Source organism: Eurypyga helias, unplaced genomic scaffold, assembly GCF_000690775.1.
Source record: "Eurypyga helias isolate BGI_N326 unplaced genomic scaffold, ASM69077v1 scaffold6308, whole genome shotgun sequence".
Taxonomy (NCBI): domain Eukaryota; kingdom Metazoa; phylum Chordata; class Aves; order Eurypygiformes; family Eurypygidae; genus Eurypyga; species Eurypyga helias.
This window is the reverse complement of record NW_010267452.1, coordinates 1-20,298: the sequence shown is the minus strand read 5'-3', so window position 1 is coordinate 20,298 and position 20,298 is coordinate 1. Positions and strand designations below refer to the sequence as shown.

Here is a 20,298-nt window from a genome sequence, read left to right as displayed (position 1 = left end):
TTTCCCTGCCTGGGGAGCAGTTTTGCTGCTCTCTCAGGACACTGGGGCAGCTGGGGGACAGAGCCACACACCACATGTGGGGATGTGGCAGCCCAGGGCCAGTCCCCAGTTCTCTCTGTCAGACTATTTTAAGCCAGTTGCCTCTAGAAACATTGGTGGAAGCAGTTAATTTAAGCTGATACTATTTATTTTTCTTTTTTTTTCAAGATCCTGATTTTGTAAACAAGTTTATTTACCCTTCCCGCCCGACTCTGGGGTTATCCACACACAGCCAGGGAACGCAGATCAGAGTCTGAGTGCAGTTATAGCTGCCTTGCCCGGGTGCTCCTAATGAATTGTTTGCAGACAGACTTCAGACCCGCAATTACTCACAGAAGTTATTCAGCAAATAGTTTTGAATAATGAACCCCTTTGAGAAATTTGAGTTGTTTTGCAGGCAGATTCCAGACAGGGAACATGCTCAGAAGTCATAGCTTTTAACACATTTTCCCCTCTATTTGCCAAGCTGTGGAGTTGGCATAGCATCTCTTTCCGATACCTTCATGTAGGATTAAACCTGACAGTGCCGAGCATCAAAGGTTGGAGAGCCGGACCCTGCCTGGTGTCATCCTTTTTGGCCAATATTGTCTCTATGAGCTGCTCCTGCAGTTGCCTCGGGGCCTTTGAGCAAAGGGGCTGTAGAAGTGCAGGTCTGGGTGAGAATTTGACATCCTGAGAGCTAAAAGAGGAGAAAAAAGCAGCTTCTGAGGTCAAGTTTCTGTGGGTTCGTTCCAGCTCCTGCCCGCCAGACGGCGAAGCACGATGTGTGATGTTTTATAGCTGGGGGATGGAGAGCTTTTGGCAGGGAAGGCAGAAATGACTGACACCACTTTGCCAGCTGAGGCTGCTCGGTCCCTGGGTCCCATCAAGGGGCTGATTACGGTGGAATAAGAAGATGGCACTTGGCAGCAGGGAATCATGAGGGCAAGGAGCTAAGGACCTGGATTTTTTTTTGCACAAGTGGCTTTCAGTCACCTGCTCTGGACCCTGTAAATGGCCAAAGTGGTGGATGCTCTAGGAGGGACAGGGTAAGCGCACTGATAAGTGAAGAACACAGGTCCTGGGGTGGAGAGCTCAGCCTGGTGACACAATAACCTGATGGTGAAATATTGGGGTCTGTCGCTCACGTGGCCCTACATCTGCTGTATGTGCTTTACAGACCAGGGAAAGGCTCTGGCACAAAGCGGAGAGGTGATCCCCACCGAGAGATCTGTTCAAGCCTGGTCGGGAGGAGTGTTTGGGGTAAGGCTGGGAGTGTGGTTTGGATGACTAAGGAGCAGCGGGAATCTCCCCTTCATGAGACAAACCCTGCAGGGTCAGGCTGCGTCCATGAGGCTGGGGACCCTTCAGGGCAATGGAGGAGGATTTGTGAGGTTGTGATGGGTGTCCTCTCCTCCACTCAGGGTCTTGGCCCCTGCAGTTTTTTTTAAACGGGTGTCCATAAAAACAGAGGTGGCACTGCTGCAGCAACAGGCTTTGTGCATCCTCGCTCAGCACCCCACAGGACCCACCTCCAGGTTATCCTTCACCTAACCCGTGAGCTCCTGTTGAACCGGGGCTGGTTTCCAGCCGCGCCCCCCCGGGATTTGCCTTAGTGAACGCAGCAGCTGCCCCTTTTCCACCCCAAAGGGGAGGTGAGAGAAGGAGAGGAGAAAGTCACAGACGGCACGGAGATGTTTGGGGGAACCATGCTGCCAAAATTCTTCATTTTGGAGGCACTAAGGGGAGAGGCTGGGGGTGCTGCCCGTGCAATGACATCCACGATCCACGTGCCGTGCATTTGCTTGTCCACAGCCCGTCGCGAGGAGCCAGGGCGTCTTTGTAAATAGATGGGCTCTGCTCTAATCAGGCACCGTTGTTTGCATTTTTGGAGCACTATGGCCACAATCTGTCAACGGGAGAGCAGCAGCGAAGGAAACGGCTTTAGACACTCGTACGCAAATGCCTCTGCCTGGAGGTAGGATGGGAATACAAATTACCTCGTGCTTCTGCTGGGCTCTATGCAATTTAGATGTGTAAATTCTGCCTTTTTAGCTGGGTTTGAAAAAAAAAAACCCACCAACAACCAAACACCCCAGTGTGCCCACAGCCCCTTCCGTGGGGCTGAGATGGGAAATTCCCTTTATTGGGATGTTTTGCCACCTAGTGCCCAGCTGGGAAATCTCAGCCTGCTGCGGGCAGAGTGGGGGCCTTGGCAGGGCAAAAGCACCAGGGATGACTTTTTTAGGACAGCATGAATGGTTTAGGAGGAGGAGGTGATGCAGGAGCCTAGTTTTAAGGGGTTCTGTGGGTAATTCTCATTGGTAGCCAACAGGGCTTACTGGTATCTTGTTTCTGACAGTAAACCTCAAAATGTTAAATTGTGCCACTGCTGTCATTCCGGTTGCATCTCTGAAAAGGCAGTGGTGGAAGAGTGAAGAAAGGAGAGGGGCAAAGATCTCTGACCAGCGGGATGAGGATCACAAAGGACCGTAGGGTTGGATATGGCAGGAAGGACAGGGACGACCTGGGAGAACATCAGGCAAGAAGACAAGTTGCACCGGTCACCAGTGAGCCTGGGTCTGTCTTGGTTCCCTCAGATACCAGCTCACGCCTGTTGTCCAAGAGCTTTGTAGGGTTGTAGCTGATGGTGAGGCTGCAGCTCTGAAGCGGAAGGCCTCTGCCTTGTTTTCAGCTGGGCAAGAGCACGTCTCACTGCTGTTCCTCTGCTGCTTAGGAGATGCTTGAAGAGATGCTGGTGATGGACGAGGCCTGTCTGTGTGTAGCAGGCTGGAGGTTTGTCATATCGCAAGGGAGGACAGTGACACTAGTGACCCCGACAGACCCAACACCAGAGCAAACTCCCTGTCTGCCTGGAAGGCAAATAATACCAGCTGGGAAGCCAGACCCATGGTGGTGTCTCTCCCCCTCATTGCTGTGATGGTTTGCGGAGGGTGGAGAAATGCCCTGTTGATGCAGAAAGATGAGAAGGCGGAAGGCAGAGATGGAGCTGAAGAATCATGGGTAAGCAAAGCCTGCCAGAGCATCCTGTTTGTCAAACAGCTGATGTCTCAGCTCTCCCACTTGCCACATCTCTTACAGACAGGGCATGAGCAGCACACACAGCCAGTTCTGGCACAACGATTTGATATCTCACCATCACCAGGTTTCACTGGGAAAGGGGTTTAGGTAAATGCCTGCTGCTATGAGATGCAGCTTTAAAATGGCACTTGGAAACTGCTGAGGAACAAACGTCACAGTGTCTGGGCAGTATCTTGGTGCTTTTCCTAGCCAGGAGCTGACTGAAGAGAAAGTCCTGTCCTAAAGAAGCCTCCCACAAGCACCCTGCCTGCATCTGGATACTCCTGGAGAGACAGGCAGTCCTGGTGGGTGCCTTGCCATCCGGGGGACCAGTCTGCCCAGCTCTGGCATTAGCTGGCATCATCACAGCCTCGAGCACTGTGGCTGGTTCAACAGCAAGGATGGGCAATTGCGTTCATGTCCTCCTGCCACTTTGTATTTGCGCTGCCAAGTAATCTGGTGCTGCCTGCGTCCGATACGACCAAACACTCTGTGCTCACAAGGATCAGGTTTTCAAAGCTATTAGCCCCCTAAACATGCCAGTAGGTGACTAATGGCTTCTAAGTGGACTATGCTCTAACAAACCTGCGATGTACAAAAGGGCTGAGAAAAGACAGGAGAAGGCTCAGGGCTTTGTATAATTTTAAAAAAAGCTGCAACTCTTAAGTGTTTTGAAAGAATATGTTTAATGTCTAATACTCATTTCTAATGAAAAGAAAAACCTGAAAGAAGTACCTGAAATATTTCAATCACTTTATCGATTGCTGTATGTTACTAAACCGTGTTCTGTTGTGCTTCTGCAGCAACAGATAAACAGCATCCTTGGCAAGTGTTTTCACAAGCCCCTTGTTTGTGTTCCTATGGTTTTCAAAATGCAGCTCTGTGGAGTTCAGCTTACCCCTATCTATTTATCTTAAAAGCAAAGTACCAAAATATCACTATAGAAGATACATGAATTGTCTCAAGTAGTATCCTTCTGATGGTCTTAAAAATGGAAATAAAAAATCATGAAACATAGTAATCATCAATGTCTGGAACAAAAATAGAACCATCGCTACACACATTTTTTTTTAAATTATTTTGCAAGTTTAAAGGTCATGCAAAACCCAGTTTTGCCGATTGCTTTATAAGCTCAGGTACCTGAAGATTCTAGTACAGAGCAGAGATAAGGCCTTTTCTCCTCATAAATTATGATTATTGCATCATAAATCTAAGTAACAAAATCCATTCTGACCTATGAGAGACACCAAGGTGGTGCATGGGGAGGAAACTACAGTTCAAAATCACCATGAGATCATTGGAAAATCCTTTCAGAATTGCTTTTATCTCCAGCTGGGAAATGTGGTAAAAGCTAGACTCACACCTTGCAAGATCGGTAGTTGAGTATGTATCTATGAATAAGTTAAGTTCCACTTATATGGAATGAAGATTGCAGTTTCTCATCAAGTCATCATAAAGACAGTCAGCAGCTTGTATCCTGTTTCATCCAAAATCCCTGTGGGAATCCCCTTTTTCTTCATTGAGACACGTGCTATATTCTTGATGGGAGCAAGCATGGAATACAGGGCAGCGATTATGCTGAGGCATCGACTGGATTTCAAAGCTGAATTCTAAAAAAAACCCCTCTCAATTTGTCTATCTGATGTATGTTACAAAAGCATGGGAATTAAATTTAATGGCCTTTCTTTGTAGAGTCCAGAGACTTAGTAATTTTAATGCTGGATTCTTTTCAAGCTGATTTTTAACCTGACATTACTTTTTAAACTGGGACAGCTGACAGCATGGCTGTGTGGTGCAGTTCAGGGATGAGCTAGGAATCCTGGGCTGTTTGCTGCAGAGCTGGAACAAGACAAGATGAGATGAACATCATTTTGGATAGCCCCGTATTCACTCCCAGGACACTGGAGTGTCTCTAGGGCACAGTGACAAGCCCAGCCATCATGGAGACCTGGGTGATACAAGTACTAGTAGCTTCTCAGTAGGTGTTGTGAGGTGTCACATTGCAGCAGCAGACCTAGGAAAAAGCCTGGCTTCCTACTGATTTCATATCATCTTAAGGACCTCTGGACCAACTACGTCATGGAGAAGTTTATTACTTCTTCAGGAGCCATGGAATCATGTGATGGTGGAGATTAAATCCAGGTATCAAAAGTTCCAGACATATACCTGAAAGCAGTCTTGTGAAAATATTGAATTAATGTCAAGCAATTTATTGGAGGACAATACCAAACCGCCATCTTCTTGTTACAGTTGCTTATAGCTTCGTCTTATTCAGTGACCAGCACAATACGTAATTCTCTAGGAACAAGGTGCAAGTGTTTGAGAAATCTTTGTATAGTCTATGTCACATGGAAGAAAAAGATGAAGGATGTGCATTCTTTACAAGAACACTGGGGACTCTGCTCCTGGTGAACAATCTGCCTTTGGCAAGAGCAGAGATGAGGTCTGCGACCTGCAGAGCTGGAGTGTCTGGGAGATCTGGGCTTAGGAGAAGGACTTTTGTTGGAAATCCATGCTGCCCTTAGGGATGTGGGACAGCAAGGGCAGAGGAGGACACCTCGATGACATGGAGGAGGGGTTGGGTACTTTTGTGCGTGCCAACGATGAGGCCTGGAGCCACCAAAGAGCACAAGAATTAGGCAGGTTGGAAGTCAAACGCATCAATGGGGGGCGAGTCCAGCAGGGAGGCTTTTATGAAAGCATTGTGCATACTGTATGCTTTAAATTAAACCCTTCTACTGAACTAGATCCACACCCTTTCCACAGTGTGGATTGAAAGAGAGCTAGTTCAAAAGCAATCACTTAACATTACTGTTGGATGTTCTCTTAGGATTATATATTTCTTGGAAGTAGGAGGAGAAATGTGCCCATCACATTTCCTGGTTAAAAGCTAGAGTGTGGTTCATGTGTTCTCACCAGAAAGAGGATCCTACGTTGCTATTTTCTTTGAAGACTACAGAAGGATAAAGCCTGTGGAAGAGGGTCTGTCACCCGTTTGCACGATGGTCGGGAAGATTGCGAGATGCAGCCAATAGCTCTTCTGATTTTGCAGATGTTGGCATGCTCCCTGCACACTGACAGTCCCATGTTGCAGCCCAACCCAGTCCTGCGTTCCCCAGCCATCACCATTCACTCGTCTCTGTTGGATGCCACAGGTGATGCCACATTTAAATTCCTCCCTCTCTCAGCTGCTTCTGTTGACACCCACTAGGTGGTGCCACCATGCAGCCTATTTGTTTGAGCAGTTTCTTGTCGGAGGCTTTTTATGTTTTCCCCAAGGACTGCACATGTCTTATATCCAGCAGAATTCCTTTCCTTCAGTGTCTTTAAAGAGGGTGGGTTTTTTTTCCCCCCAGGTCTTTAATATTAACTCAGAAGGCATACCTTTAATTTTTCCCTATTTTCCTCATGCCAGCTAATTAGCATCATTTTTACAGTACATGTATTTAGCAAAAAAGCCAAAATTCTGATAATTCATTTTTGAATGTATGTAATCACCCTGGCTTTTAATAGTTTGGGGTTTTTTTAAGTAAAATTCAGTGCTCAGATTTTTCTAATGGGCCATAATTTGCTGTTAGAAAAAACCCTGTGAAGCAAGTGGTTCTGGAGAAGAAATGTTGAGTGCTCAACACCCTCAGTTACACCTTGAGGAGAGTCTTAGCTCTCCGTTTTCGGACTCCTTGGCAAGTGCTGAGAGATCCACCCTTGGTTTTATGTCTGGCCAGCCTGGATGTCATAGTAGCTAATTTGTTGTAACCGGAGCTGACAGCAAAGAATCAAATGGTGACCTCTCTTTCTGGTTTAGATGTCTTCTGCTGCATCAGCCCCAAAGTAAGAGCACTATCTGTGTACACAAATGTGTTGATAATTCAGGCTGTCGACTTGTCTGCAAAAGCCAGAAAAAAAGATATGAGAGAAGGTTTCCCTGTAGCCAAAATGCAATACTTCATTCCTAATCCTTTGTTCTCTTTTTCGTTGGACATTTCACTAGTGTTCATTTGGTTTTCTGGGTCTCAAACATGGTTTTTCTTTAGCAAGCTTTTAAAATGTTTACCTTCTCTGTCCTTCCCATCCCACCATACTTCAAAACAGAGAAGGGAATATTTATCCACGTGCAGACTGGAAGATGCTTTGTCTGAGTGAGTAACAAATATTTGCAGTTTAATAAAGACTGAAGCTTTCAGTCTTTGGGAACATGTATTTCAGCCTCAATTTGGAATAGGTGATGAGGTGATTACTAAACCCTGGTTGCCATGGGGAAGGGAGGAGGGTGATTGCTTTTTGATTGAAGAAACTGAGAGGTACCTACAGTAACTTATTACTAATACACACTCAAGGTGCTCTTGGCATCAATGCATCTTACAGGGAGCAGCAGTCAGTCTCACTAATGCCTAAGGAGTCAGCTTTAACAACATCAGTTATCGATGCTGAAGGTCAGCTTTTCATGACTGGCCATTCCTTGTAACGTCCCTCGAATTTTGTGCAACTGTGGGAGTGATTCCTGCAAGGGCGGTTGATTGAATTTGTGCGCGGTTCGGGGGTGCTCACAAATCAAGCCGACAGCTGGCCACCTGCAAACAGGCGCTTTGGTGGCACAAAACATCAGTATGGAATAGAAACTGGAGGCTGAGGGCTTCTTAGTAAGTCAGATTATCGGGCCGGTGTGCTGGAGAGCAACTCCTGCCTTAGAATTCTAAGATCTCGGAAGGAAAGTTGTACAGCATTGGGGCTGTTCGTGGGGTTGCAAAGGTGCCCCAGCTGAGCGGCGTGTGTTGGAGGGTTTGTGTCTGTTTGGTGCTTGGAGCAGAAGGGAGAGGATGGCTCCTCGATTAGGCACACCAGGCCTGACTCTTCCCACCCTGGGATAAAGCTGCAGGAATCCCTCCCCAGGAAAAACCGAAAGGCAAGGGGAATATGGAAGGGAACAAGACTTGTGCATAGCAGAGGACATTTTCCATGGCTTTGGCAGTTATTTAGGGAGAGACCCCGTGGGTTCCACAGCTGCTGGAGGCTGTAGGACAGTCTTCTGTCTCACGGCTCTCAGGGCACTGGTGCCAGGGCACAGCTTGGTCTGTGAAAGCAGCACCCGACTGTTGCTGAGATGGGGCTGAGCACTTCTTCAGGAGCTCGAGAGTGACGGAGGGGCTGGAGCAGGTAGTGGCTTCTCTATCTGCTGGTGCTGGGACACACTGAGCACCTTCATCCTTTCCTACCCCATCCTGCAGAGCGTGGCTGAAGGATGCTCTTGGTGTCTTGTTTCTCTCCAGAAATGGGAAGTATTTTGGGTGCAGCCATTGGAAAATTGGTATAACTTCTGCCTTCTTTACTGATTGTCCTCCTGTTATTTCTGGGGGGCTCCTGCACTACACGCAGGTAGGAAGCCATCCTGTTTGCCCTGGGTCACTGTGAGCTTTCTGCCTTCCTCTTCTTCCCTGCTTAGTGCTTCTCATGGTGGAAACAGCTCCCAAGTAGCCAGTGTCTTCGGAATGATGCTTAATTCTCTTATCGTTGTCCTTAATGATCAGACAGTGGTGGAGACACATCACTCTAATTGTGTTTGTCTCCTTCACTGGCTTTTCCTTGTAAATGTGTTCCTTGCATTTGTTTCTGGATGGCAGATGTGTTAATGGATGGGTAGTTTCAATGTGTTTATCTTTTGTGTGCTGTATATTTTGGATATAGAAACAGTGAGAATAGATAAGTGCATAGAAACCACCTCTGCATTAATGCCAGTAATTCAGAGATTATAAATATATATGAGAGTTTCCGTGGTTAGGAGTATATTTTAATGTTTTGTTTAATGCATTGACTCTCTGGGGACAAGGCAAGAGAAAACCTCATTTGTATAATTTAAACAGCTAGCAATAAAAATAGGAGCAAAGAAAGGACAAATTAAATAACCATGCTTTCAAATGTATACAGACAGCCTTTCCTTTGAGGACTCAGTCCTTGCAATGGAGTCTGTACGGCTACAGCCCATCCTTTCCTGGACCACAGCCTGGGCTGTGGAGCCTTGCAGGATCAGGCCCCCGGACCAAGGGAAGGCAAGTTGCAGCTCACGCGGTCGTACGAGGGAGGCACAAGGGGAGCAGTATGGCATTCTCCATTTGAAAGGGCTGTGGAAAGGAGCGCAGGGTCTGCCAAAGCTAGTTGTCCTCCCCTTCCCCTGTGCGGATAACAGACCATCACGTATTAAGGGAGAGGCATATAGGATAAGACAAATTCCTGTAGTCCACAAGTTGGCTACCTGGCTCTTGAAGCAGCTCCTCCTAGCAGAGGAGTACAGACGTGTGCTCACCTAAGGATACTTTCTGTATGTCCCTTCTTGCTGCTTCACAATCTAAGCTGTTCCCAACTCTGTATGTGTCCAGCTCCTTGTTCAGGGTCACACTCCCTCATCTCACCCCTTTATTTGTCGATTTTTTCTTATTCCAGTACAGCATGCCAAGGAATAATAAAAAAAATACTAATGCTTAAGTTTTCTCACAGTTGAGAAAAGACTTGGGAAAACAAACCCCAACAATAATCTATCAAAACATTTCCCATGGGCAAAGGCTGCTTGACCAAACATGCTCAGGCTTATCAGCAAAAATGAAACTCTACTTTTCTCTTTCTCACTCCTTTTGAGTCCTTCTCACCAGCAGACCACATCTCTGCTCCCACAGGGCAGGAGAAGGACCTTCATCGCAAAGTGCCATGCCCTGAGGATTTCCTCCCGTCACTCCCAATTGCCACCGTGAGCAGGCTGTGGCCATGCTCCCGTGCTACAAGAGCAGGCAGCAAAGAATGCCTCTGGTTGCCTGTCTGGGTGAGTGCTCTGTTTAACAGCTTCAGGTCTGCAGGTAACGAATTTAAGGTCTTGCTGTCCGATCACATTGTACCCTTGCAGCCAACCCAACCTGGAGCGAGGAGCTTTCCCCGTGTCCCAGGCTTCCCTGGGTGCTGGCCTTGGCAGAGGGCGAGCTGCTCCATTACCACCACCCAGACCCCTGCACCCCTCACTGCCCCCCTTTTTCCCAGGTTTCATTTATTGCTTGGTGGAGCAAAAGACTGGGGAAGGAGTCTCTTGTTGCTAGGAGTTCTGCCTGGAGTTCTGGCACCCGGGTCTCGCAGAAAAGCTTTATTGTTTCCATGACAATTTTGGCAGCTTTCTGGCTTCTGGGCTGTCCTGCCTGGACTTCAGGAAGGGAATTAGGGAGATGAGATCAGGAAGAGTATTTTGTTATTTTCCTTGAGAGCAAAGACTTTCCCACCCTACACAGTCTTCCTGCACTGTGCTTGCAGTTGCAGATGTGTGGCTGCTCTGGATGTGTTTTTCTTCTGGGCTTCATGTCTGTGTAGATCCATTTCACTCTCCTGCAGCTGGTCCCATGTGACATGACATTGGTTAAACCGTGAATATCTGTTCGCGGCCTGCAATCACACAGATACTCGCTGATTTTTGGAGGGACCATAGTGTTTTGAGCTTGATATGCCTACTTGGCTGGGAAGTGTACTTATAGGTAAGTATTCCTTATTTCTGAAGCATACAAGAAACCCCGATATAGATGGAAACCTATTTGTTCTTCTCTATCTTAATTTTCTCTACAAGAGGCTGCACATTGTCAGGCTGCTGCTTCGTTGCTGACAAATGGCAGCCTCAGGAAGGGGCTTAATACCCTTTGTAGCAAATTGCTGGAGGACTCCCTGGAGGATACAGTTGCCTATTTTGGCCCCTTGAGGGTCCATATGGAAAAGCAAATGTCTGATCCAACCTCAGGACTTGAAGGTAACCTGAAAATATTTGTGAGAATTTCACCTTTCTGCAGGGAGAAAACTGAATACATTTCAGCTCAAACCTCTTAGGAAGATCTAATGTGGTATTTATTTCAGATATAAATTTGACTATATTAAAATGACACCTTTGTACTCAGCCTCTGGTGCCAGATCCAGCTCTGACTTGTAAATTAGGAGTAGATCCATTAAGTCAGTGGAATTACAGCAACTGATGTGACAGCAGCTTCACCTTGACAGTATTTCGTTCACTGTGGGTTTCACTGGTCTCCTGCTGGTTCAAATCAGAAGAAACTCTGCCAAAGTCAACACCATGGAGAAGGAATGAAAGAGAAGCAGGATCTGCATGTTTTCAGGCAACAGATAATCTGTGCCAGCTCTCCTGCCTTAGAGGAGGCAGCATCCCCACCACCTCGCCGGCACTTGAGAACCGTGCTGGAGTGATGGCATCAGAAGTGTTTTTGCACAAACTCGTGATCATCTTTTCATGTTGCTGCATGGATGCACATCTTCATCTCCTCCCCGGTGTGCCAGGGTCCCCACACACACCTCAGCCCACCCCAGGCTGTTTCTCCTCCTGCTCGCAGCCATGCAGATTGCAGCTTTGCCCCTGCCCCAAGGATTTAGGAGGAGGATTTTGGATACTTTTGCTATTGCGTATCCTTTTCTTGATGCATTTCTGCCGGCGTCCGTGTTATGTCATTAGCTTTTGAAGGAGAACATCCCAGCCTTTGTGGAGACTTTGAGTCAGCCCACTCCAAATACTGATCCATACTGTGAGGCTGTGTAGGAACTTTTCTCCTGAGCTACCCAGGGCCCAGAACAACAGTCTGAAACAGCAGAAGTGCTGGATGGAGCCTTAGGAAATCTGGGTTCAGGTCTCAGCTGAGGGAGGCAATTAGGGAGATTACTGAGCCACAGCCGCTCAGCAATTTCGCTGACATCCAAGGCACAGGTACCACTTACCTGCCTCTGGTTCTGCATCTTCATGCTGGAAAGGGTTTTCCTCCAGGTACATGGGTTTGTGAGGTCCTTGGGCTGCCTCTGATAATGATTACTGCAGATTTAATAGTGTTTTTCGTTTAGCCAGTCAGACCTTTATCAGAAGAGATTAGCTGGTGTGCGAGAGCTTTAATATCCTTGGCAGCTCTATTTCTTCCCAGGTAATTGCCTTAAGATGGTTTTATTTCACTCTCTGGATTTTCTTTCATTCCCTTTTTACTTCTTTAGCTTGTTTCTGGAATGTTTTGCCACATTTTCCTTCCTCACACCAAGAAATAACAGCTCATGGCTTGTGAGCGGCTGGTAATGGGATACATCTGCCTAAAGCCTCATTCATACAGCTCTCTAATTCAGCAGCTCCATTCTCATGGTGAATGGCTGAGGAGAGGAAGGCGAGGGTTGACTGAAAACACCTCAATTGGAAAATGAAGAAAGGCAAAGGCTGTGCAGCACCTGGGGTAGCAGCATGCCCGTGCAGCCACCCAGAGATGCTGGAGCACCACCGACTCATGTTTGGAGGGTCCTCGTGGCTTCTCTCCCCAAGCTCAGCCACGCTGCGGTCATGAGAAACGAGAATAGTTCAACCTCTCCAGCCTGCACTAGTGCAACATATCCCTGGGCTGTGGCCAAGCCTGTTTCACAGACCGTGGGAGCCAGCCTGCGAGCCATCCTCTGCTGAGGATGTGGTCCTTGGTGTTGGGAGGTGCGGAGCCGAGAGACTCAGCTTGGCCAGGCACCAAAAAGCTGCCTTCTGCAGGGACAGGGGGAGGCCAAGCTGACAGGCAGATGGGACAGCCAGAGCCTGTCTGTCAGCGGTGCTGACTGCTTGCTTCTCTGCAAATTGGACCCAGAGAGCCTGGCAGAGTGCTGGGGCCGGGAAATGCATGCCTGGTTAAGGAATGATTAAAGTTTGGTGATTTTATCCTATAGTGCACACAGCATTTTGTGCTCCATGGTATCTGTCTGTTATCACAAAAACTCAGAGACATAGAAAAAAGCCATTAATTCCTGAATATTTCAGGTGCCGGAGTATTTCATATGTATTTTTAAAAATAAAGTCTCCTCGGATGATTCCCCCTCACACCCACTTTGCAATATAAACCAGCTGTCTTAGGGTGCAGTGAGGTGAGAGGGAAAAGTTAGGGCACAGAAAACATTTACAATCAAAGGTCACATTGCAACTCCATGAGACTTCCCCTTCCCCATGCCGTGAGGATAATCACAAGGTAATGAGTGCCCCCTGCTCTGACAGTCTGGAGTCAGCTCTTCACCGGTGTTCTCCAGGCACTGATTTCTTCAGGGGGTTTTTTGCAATCAGCAAAAGACACCAAACAGGAACACTCTGGTGTAGATTCTTCACTTGAAAAAAGATGTTTTCTGCAAGTGCTGAATCCATCTTTATTGCTGCAGTATTTTTAAAATATTATTTGAATAAATATTAATGAAATAATTAAATTCTATGGCTGCCTCACAACCTTTAGTGAGCGGGTACCCTTGTAAGGTGGAAGGTAGCATCCTTCCCTCTCCAGATCAGGCATTTATCCTAGTGTGGCTCTTCCTCTGCCCCAGACCAGGTTTTGCGGGTTGATTCAACCTAAGAATGGAAAAATCCCCAAATCAGGGCACCAGGAGCCTCCGTCATGGGCTGACAGGGAAGCCTGGGGGTGGGCAGTTGCATGAGACTGCATTAGCTTTACAGCTGCATCGTGTCAGCTCTGAGTCCTGGGCCTTTGCCTGAAGATGTTTAGCAGGCAGAGAAAGCAACTACTGCAATTCCTGTGCTCCAGGGGTTGACCTAAGCAGTAGTCATTCCTTCCCAGAAAGTTTGGGAAGGTCTTACACAATCCCCATATGTGCCAGGCGAGCAGTACTTTCCTGGAGGCTCACTCTTACCTGGAGGGCTCCAGCGGTCTCTTTGGTTGTACCTGCTCATAGCTGCTCTTTTATTTGTTCTCCTAGCAACCTCCGGTGATTTATTCTCGTGATGTATATAATCACAGAGGTAAACTGAGCTGCACTGATTTTTCCTAGAAAATTTGTACTGAGGGTTCTCAGGTTCTTTACAACAAGGGTATCACAGTGCACTAAGAACCCAGGAAATTCCTGCCCTCTCCACATTCTTTTAGATATTTCAGGTCAGGACAGCTCAGGTGTTCATGTATGGATTGTGCTGGGGGTGGGGGGGAGTTTGGGAGGAGACCTGGAACCATGCTGGGGGCTGCTGTTGTTGTAGATAACTCACCAGCCAGCTTCCATCCTAGCCCAAACCCCACCATCAATAAGTCTCATCTGTGAAATGCCATGAGGCAGGAGTTCTTCTCTTTGGAGGACATTCCTCTTTCTGGGATGCTCAGGGTGGTTGCCATGAAATTGCTGACCCACCCAGAGGGCTGATGAATGTCAGAAGAAGGATGGATCTGTTATTTCTGCTGTGTTGCACTGGAGTGGGCTCTGTGCACCCTCCGTGGGGACTCCTCAGCTCTCGCTCGGCAAGTGACCTGAGTGAGCATTTCTCAGCCCGCGCTGTGTCAGCATTAACTTGTCCTACCTCCAGATGACTGTGTCCTGCAAAGTCTTACTGTTGATCAAATTATGCCGGGTCTGAAATCATCCCCTGCTCTCTCCCCACTCTTTAAAACAGGACTCAGGCTAATTTGGAGCTTTATTTGCATAGGGACATAAGAACAAGGGTGCCAGATGGACCAAACGATGCTCAGCCCAGCATCCTGGTACGTGTCCTGCGAAGGAGCACAAGTGGAAATTACAGGCTATATACCCAATTCTCTCTAAGACCAAAGTGGTATCATTTTTTTAAATAGCATTCAATTCCCTCATCCAAGTCATTGATAAAGATATTAAGCAGAATTGGCCCCAGTACTGAGTCCTTGGGAACACTTGTGACCGGACGCCAACTGGATTTAACTCCATTCACCACAGCTTTTTGAGCTTGGCCATCCAGCCTGTTTTTCACCCTATGGAGCATATACCCATCCAAAGCCATCAGCAGACAGCTTCCCCAGGAGAATGCTGTGGGAGATGATGTCAAAGGCTTCACTAAAGTCAAGGTAGGCAACACCCACAGCCTTTCCCTCTTCCACTGAGCGGGTCACCTTGTCATAGAAAGAGATGAGGTTAGTCAGGCAGCACCTGCCTTTCATAAACCCATGCTGACTGGGTCTGATCACCTGCTGTCTGATCACTTGCTGTCTGATCACCTGATCACCGTGCCTCATGTTGGCATTTAAGATAATCTGCTCCATAACCTTCCCCGATACCGAGGTCAGACTGACAGGCCTGCAGTTCCCTGGATCCTCCTTCCGGCCCTTGTTGGAGATGAGTGTCACATTGGCTAACCTCCAGTCAACTAGGACATCCCCAGTTATCCAGGACTGCTGATAGATGACGGAAAGTGGCTTGCTGACCACTTCAGCCAGCTCCCTCAGCACCTTTGGATGGATCCCATCCGTCCCCATAGGCTTAAGTGTGTCCAAGTGGTGTAGCAGGTCACTAACCATTTCCCCTTGGATTATGGAGGCTTAATTCTGCTCCCCTTCCCTGTCTTTCAGCTCAGGGGGCTGGCTCTGTGATACCTTGTAAGAAAAATTATCTCTTTTTTCATCTCTTCGTGGTTCACAGGCAGAAAATAAACCTGTAGCATCTTTGAGACAATACTGACAGTACAAGAACAGATCATGGGATATTCCCAGGGAGAGTTACTGAACAGCAACTCTCTGTAAGTCCTTACTGCAGCAAAGGGATTCAAGTAAAGCTGTTTTAAACATCCTGTTTTGGTAATGTGGTAAAATGCCTGTATTGATTCAAATGGCAAAGCAGAGAAGAAAGACCCATGGGAGAAACAGTGGGACTGAGATGTACTAGCAGCATTGCTGCCAGAAAGCATTGTCCTCAAGACATTAAAATTCACATTTCTGGTCTGCCTGGGCACATTTAGAGAGAAACACGTTTTCTCAACCACACACTGAGTGCGAGATGTTTGGCTTGAGCTCCTTTGAGGAAACCATATGTGTTCACCAGCCAGAGCCGTGTCTGCTCCTGATTCCTCGAAGGGTCAGGGGTCCCTTGAATCCCTACCAAAGAACCTGGCATCCAAAGCAAGGAGCTTGTTTGGCCTGGAGGACCCTCAGATGTCTTCTCAGCCCTAAATATAAAGAGATCTTTTATCACATAGGAGGGGAAAAGAAGCTGCTTTCTCAAATGCCGAGGTTTCACCTCACTCGGAGCCAGCGTGAGTCACCCAGGCACTGCTGCGTTACACAGACCCATTCAGGTTAATAAAATCAGTGCCAGAGCCCGGGCGGCTCACGGGATGCTGTGTGGCTTTCACATTGACGTCACTGCTTCTCATTTACCCTTGGGTGATAGTGACCGAAATTCATTACTACCTGGCAGCCGTCGGGTACGCCGTGCAAAATAAATCAGTGTTCTCCATCGCAAACAGGTGTCTGCAGCACAAAAGGAGCCATTCAAATCAGCGGAGCAGGAAGGGATTTTTCATCAGAGGAGCGAAGACTTGAATGAGTCGTTAGAGTGAGGGGAATTCACAGGCAAAGAGTGATAACGGGGAGAGGCGGGGGGGGATTTCGCTATAGAAACAGTGGAGAAGCGGTTGGAGCATGGAGTATAGGGAGAAAGCAACCAAGGGAGACAAAGACCTGTTAAAGTGAACAATTTGACTTTATTATAGGAAAACAGGGACATGGAATGAAACTGGAAAATACATTTAAAAATGTGAAGAGGAGCTGAACTTGCCCAGTGGAAGTGGCCCTTGCCACAGTATGTCTTGGAGGTCCGGAGCACTGTAGGGCTGGAGAAAGGCGTGGGCATCTCCATCAGGATGGGAAGGCACGTTCAAGAGAACACACAGTCCCTGCTTTTTCTGCTTCTGTGGAGGATATGGAGGCTGTCAGGGTGGGATGCAGGCAACAGCACACGAGCTGAAAAAAAAAAAAAATGTCCTCTGGGATACTTTAAGGTGTGGATTTCTTTCACCTTTGACTGCATCATCTGATCTTGGCCATTTTCAGGGCTGGGACACCACATGAGACAGAGCTGATTGGCATCTCCATGGTCCTTTCTTTGCAGTTTATTCAGGGCAGGATTAAATACATTGGTCAGTGAAATGTAGGGAAGTTTCAATATTGTGTCACTTCTGGTCTAGGGTTGGAGAACATCTGTTTCCAGGACCTGGAGTCAGTGGGTATTTGGAGCAAGTTTTTAATGCTTCTCAGCTTGGTGCATTTTTCCAGCCCTAAAAATATGCCTTGAAAGAGGAAATAAAATCTTGACAGGTTTTTCTCCACAGCTACTAAAAGATCAAGCAGCATACTTCTATATCACTTGCAAAAATGCAGATGTTCTCATCTCCCAGCACACATAAAAGCCATTTCTCACCCAAAGTAAATCTGTGCAGTTGTAATTTCTTTCTTGTTCACACAAAAAGAGAATACAAATTGCAGATGGCACTGCCTGTTAAGGAGGAACCTTTTGTTTTCCGGGCAGATCATTAGTAACATAAAATGTTATTGTGTGATCACTACAAAGGTGGGAATCCTCTTGGGTTGAAAGGCTATTTTTTTGTCTCTATTCTTTTTTGTGAGCAAAAATCTCCCTAGAAGGCAGAAAGGTATTATCTGAAACTTAGATTTCCCAGAACATGATTCCCTTGTTCAGTAATAAAAAAGAAGCCCCAAATCATCAAAAGTCTGAGTTCCATTAACTGCAAAATCCTCTCCCAGGGAGGCTGCTGTGTTCGTTCTGGAGCTCGCTAAGAGGAGAGCTCTGCTGCGCCGGGGTCTGGTACGCACATAGCGGGGGCACGGGCTCTTCTGTCATCAAAGGATGTGCATCCCCTCACACTTAGCACTGGGCATGCACAGGGAAGAGACTGATCTCTAGTTTCAGTCCAGCCTTTTGGGTATTTGTTGTATTTGTTTTTTCTCCTACCTGTTGCCTGTTCTGATGTATTTTCACTCAGCTCTTTGGGAGAAAGGTTTCCTTTCCTTATGAATACAGATCCAGTGCTCAGCACAATAGAATTCTCAAGCTTTAGTGAGGCCTTTCGATGCTAACGTAATAAAAAAATAAAATTTATTTATCAAGGCTTCCTTTAAAGGACATGATGGAAGAAATAGGTTTTAACCTACTTTTGATCCTCAGGAAAAGCAAGCACTTTGATTCTCTCCTTCCCTGACAAATAGCATTGCATTAGTTGATTCTGATTTTATTAGCTATAAACCACTTTCTATTTTTATTTTCACATACCATTGACTTTGTTTGGTAGAAGCACAGCTGAACAAGAGCTGGTTTTTCAAGTGCAAATCATGTTAATAGATGCCCGGTTCTTTCCACTCCACCTGCAGGAACACAGCTGTAAGAAAGCAAGCTGATGCCCAAAGAATATTTTCCAATTGCATTTCCTAATTCACTTCCAAGGCCACATTATCCCTTCTGAATTCCCAAATGTGGAGAGGTGATGGTTGCTTTAGTACTTCTGGCACTGTCTCTTCACCTCAGGAGAATTTATTTGCATGGAGGAGTGAAACAATAGGATCAGACAATGAAATCTCAAGTGGTAAAGTGTGTGAAATTCTCCACTGCTATTACTTTTTATGATACTGTTTCTAGCATTTCTTCTTTGCTTGCAACTACAACTGGCAGATTTGGAGCACAGTGCCTCTTCTTGCTGCTTTTTACCAGCACAAGGTGAGCAGCAGCAAGCAGTCAAATCGTTGCTGTATCCAAACTGCATCTCTGCATTCAGAGATGGAGCTGCAGGGAAAGCCCACTCGTTGGGAAGTTGGTCTGTCTGATGTGACTGTTGACTGGACAACAGGTGACACATCTGCTTGTCCTCAGTAAAAATCATTTGTCTTAAAACTTGATCTGAGTCAAAATACTTCATCTTTTTCTCTTGTTAATTCCCTGTCTCTGTATTTTTGAACTGGTGGTGGGAGTGATTAGAAGAAAGTTTTTTCCATCATTAAAATATCTGGTTCAGAAAGACCTCCAAAGAGTCATTAAATGCAGATGAGGGTATGAGGTGTACTTCCTGAGCAGAATTACAAGGAAGTGTTCTCACTGGAGACAGTGTTCAGAGGTGGATGCTGGCAGGAGTTCAACTGTCCACACTTGTTCTCACTGCCATGACCTCCCCGATATCTCCTGCTCATGGCAGGGGTGGCAGAGGGTCCTTTCCTTGAAGGCTCTGTTGAACTCCGGTAAGAGAGCAGCTCTGGGACCGAGGAACGGGTTGTCCCTTCGGACAGTGAGAAGTTAAAGAGGGAGACCATTCTTTGGTGGTATTTACTCTTCATTTCCTTGGCTGACCTGTAGAGGTTCCCAACAAAGCAATAGCATATAGGGTTGAGACTGGAATTGGTGAGGCCAAGCCACTGGGCAAAAGGTCTGAGCTGCAGGATCCAAGGGGAAGGAGTCACATCCTGCAGAGATTTGGGGATGTTGAAATCAATCCAGATGTCCATAAGGTAGACGGGCAGCCAGGAGATTGCGAACAGCAGGACCAGGGCTACCACCATCTGCGCCACCTTCTTGCGGATCTTCAGCCTGGAGGCTGGCAGAGATCTGTTCAGGGCAGTGCTCTCCTTCAGCTGGCTGCTGCGGCTCCACAGCCGACGCACCGTGAGGAAGCAGATGACCATGTTGAACAGGACTGGCAGGCAGTAGAGAGCACAGAAAAGCAGAAAGTTGTAGGCTTGCTTGAGCCTCTCCTGAGGCCAAATCTCCCTGCAGATGGAAAACACCAGAGGCAAGCCCTCAACCACCCCAATCTCATCCCGTTTGTTCATGAAGATGAGGGGCATGCATATCCCTGAGGACAGCAACCACACCACCAGGATGGTGCTGAGGATCCTCTTCTGGGTGAAGAAAGACCGGGCGTTGAGTGGGTTGTGCACACTGTAGTATCGGTTTACGCTGATGACGGTCAGGCTGAGGACGCTGGCGGAGACAGAAACAGCTTGGATGAAGGGCACTGCCCGGCAGAGGAAGTCCCCGTACACCCAGGCTTTGTAGATGAGGTTGCCCACGGTGATGGGCATGCAGACACACACCACCATGAGGTCACACACTGCCAGGTTGATGAGGAGGCTGCGGGTGGCACTCAAGCTGGACACCCTACTCCGGCGCTTCCGGGTGAGCACCCTGATGGACATGATGTTGCCCACGAAACCCACCACAAAGGACACCAGGTACATTGCTGTGAGGCTGATGGTGACGGGCTCCTTTGCAAAGAGAAAGAGCATCTTCTCCAGCTCTTCCCAGCCCAGCTCCTGGCTTCCATTCCAGAGCCCGCCTTGGGTCTGGTTCTCCTCCTGCCAGAGCTGCAGCGGGCCGAGGGGGTGCCCGGGGGCGGGTTGGGAGGAATTCATGGCTGTGTCCCCCCAG

At 47.4% G+C, this 20,298-nt stretch overlaps 1 protein-coding gene across 1 annotated transcript; it reads right to left on the bottom strand.

Moving 5' to 3' along the window:
• Positions 1-18,953: 18,953 nt before the first annotated feature.
• LOC104513915 (galanin receptor type 1-like) lies at positions 18,954-20,156 on the bottom strand. The gene has a single exon (XM_010157418.1). It carries the CDS (start codon positions 20,154-20,156, stop codon positions 18,954-18,956), a length of 1,203 nt encoding a protein of 400 aa, XP_010155720.1.
• Between the last annotated feature and the right edge of the window lie 142 nt (positions 20,157-20,298).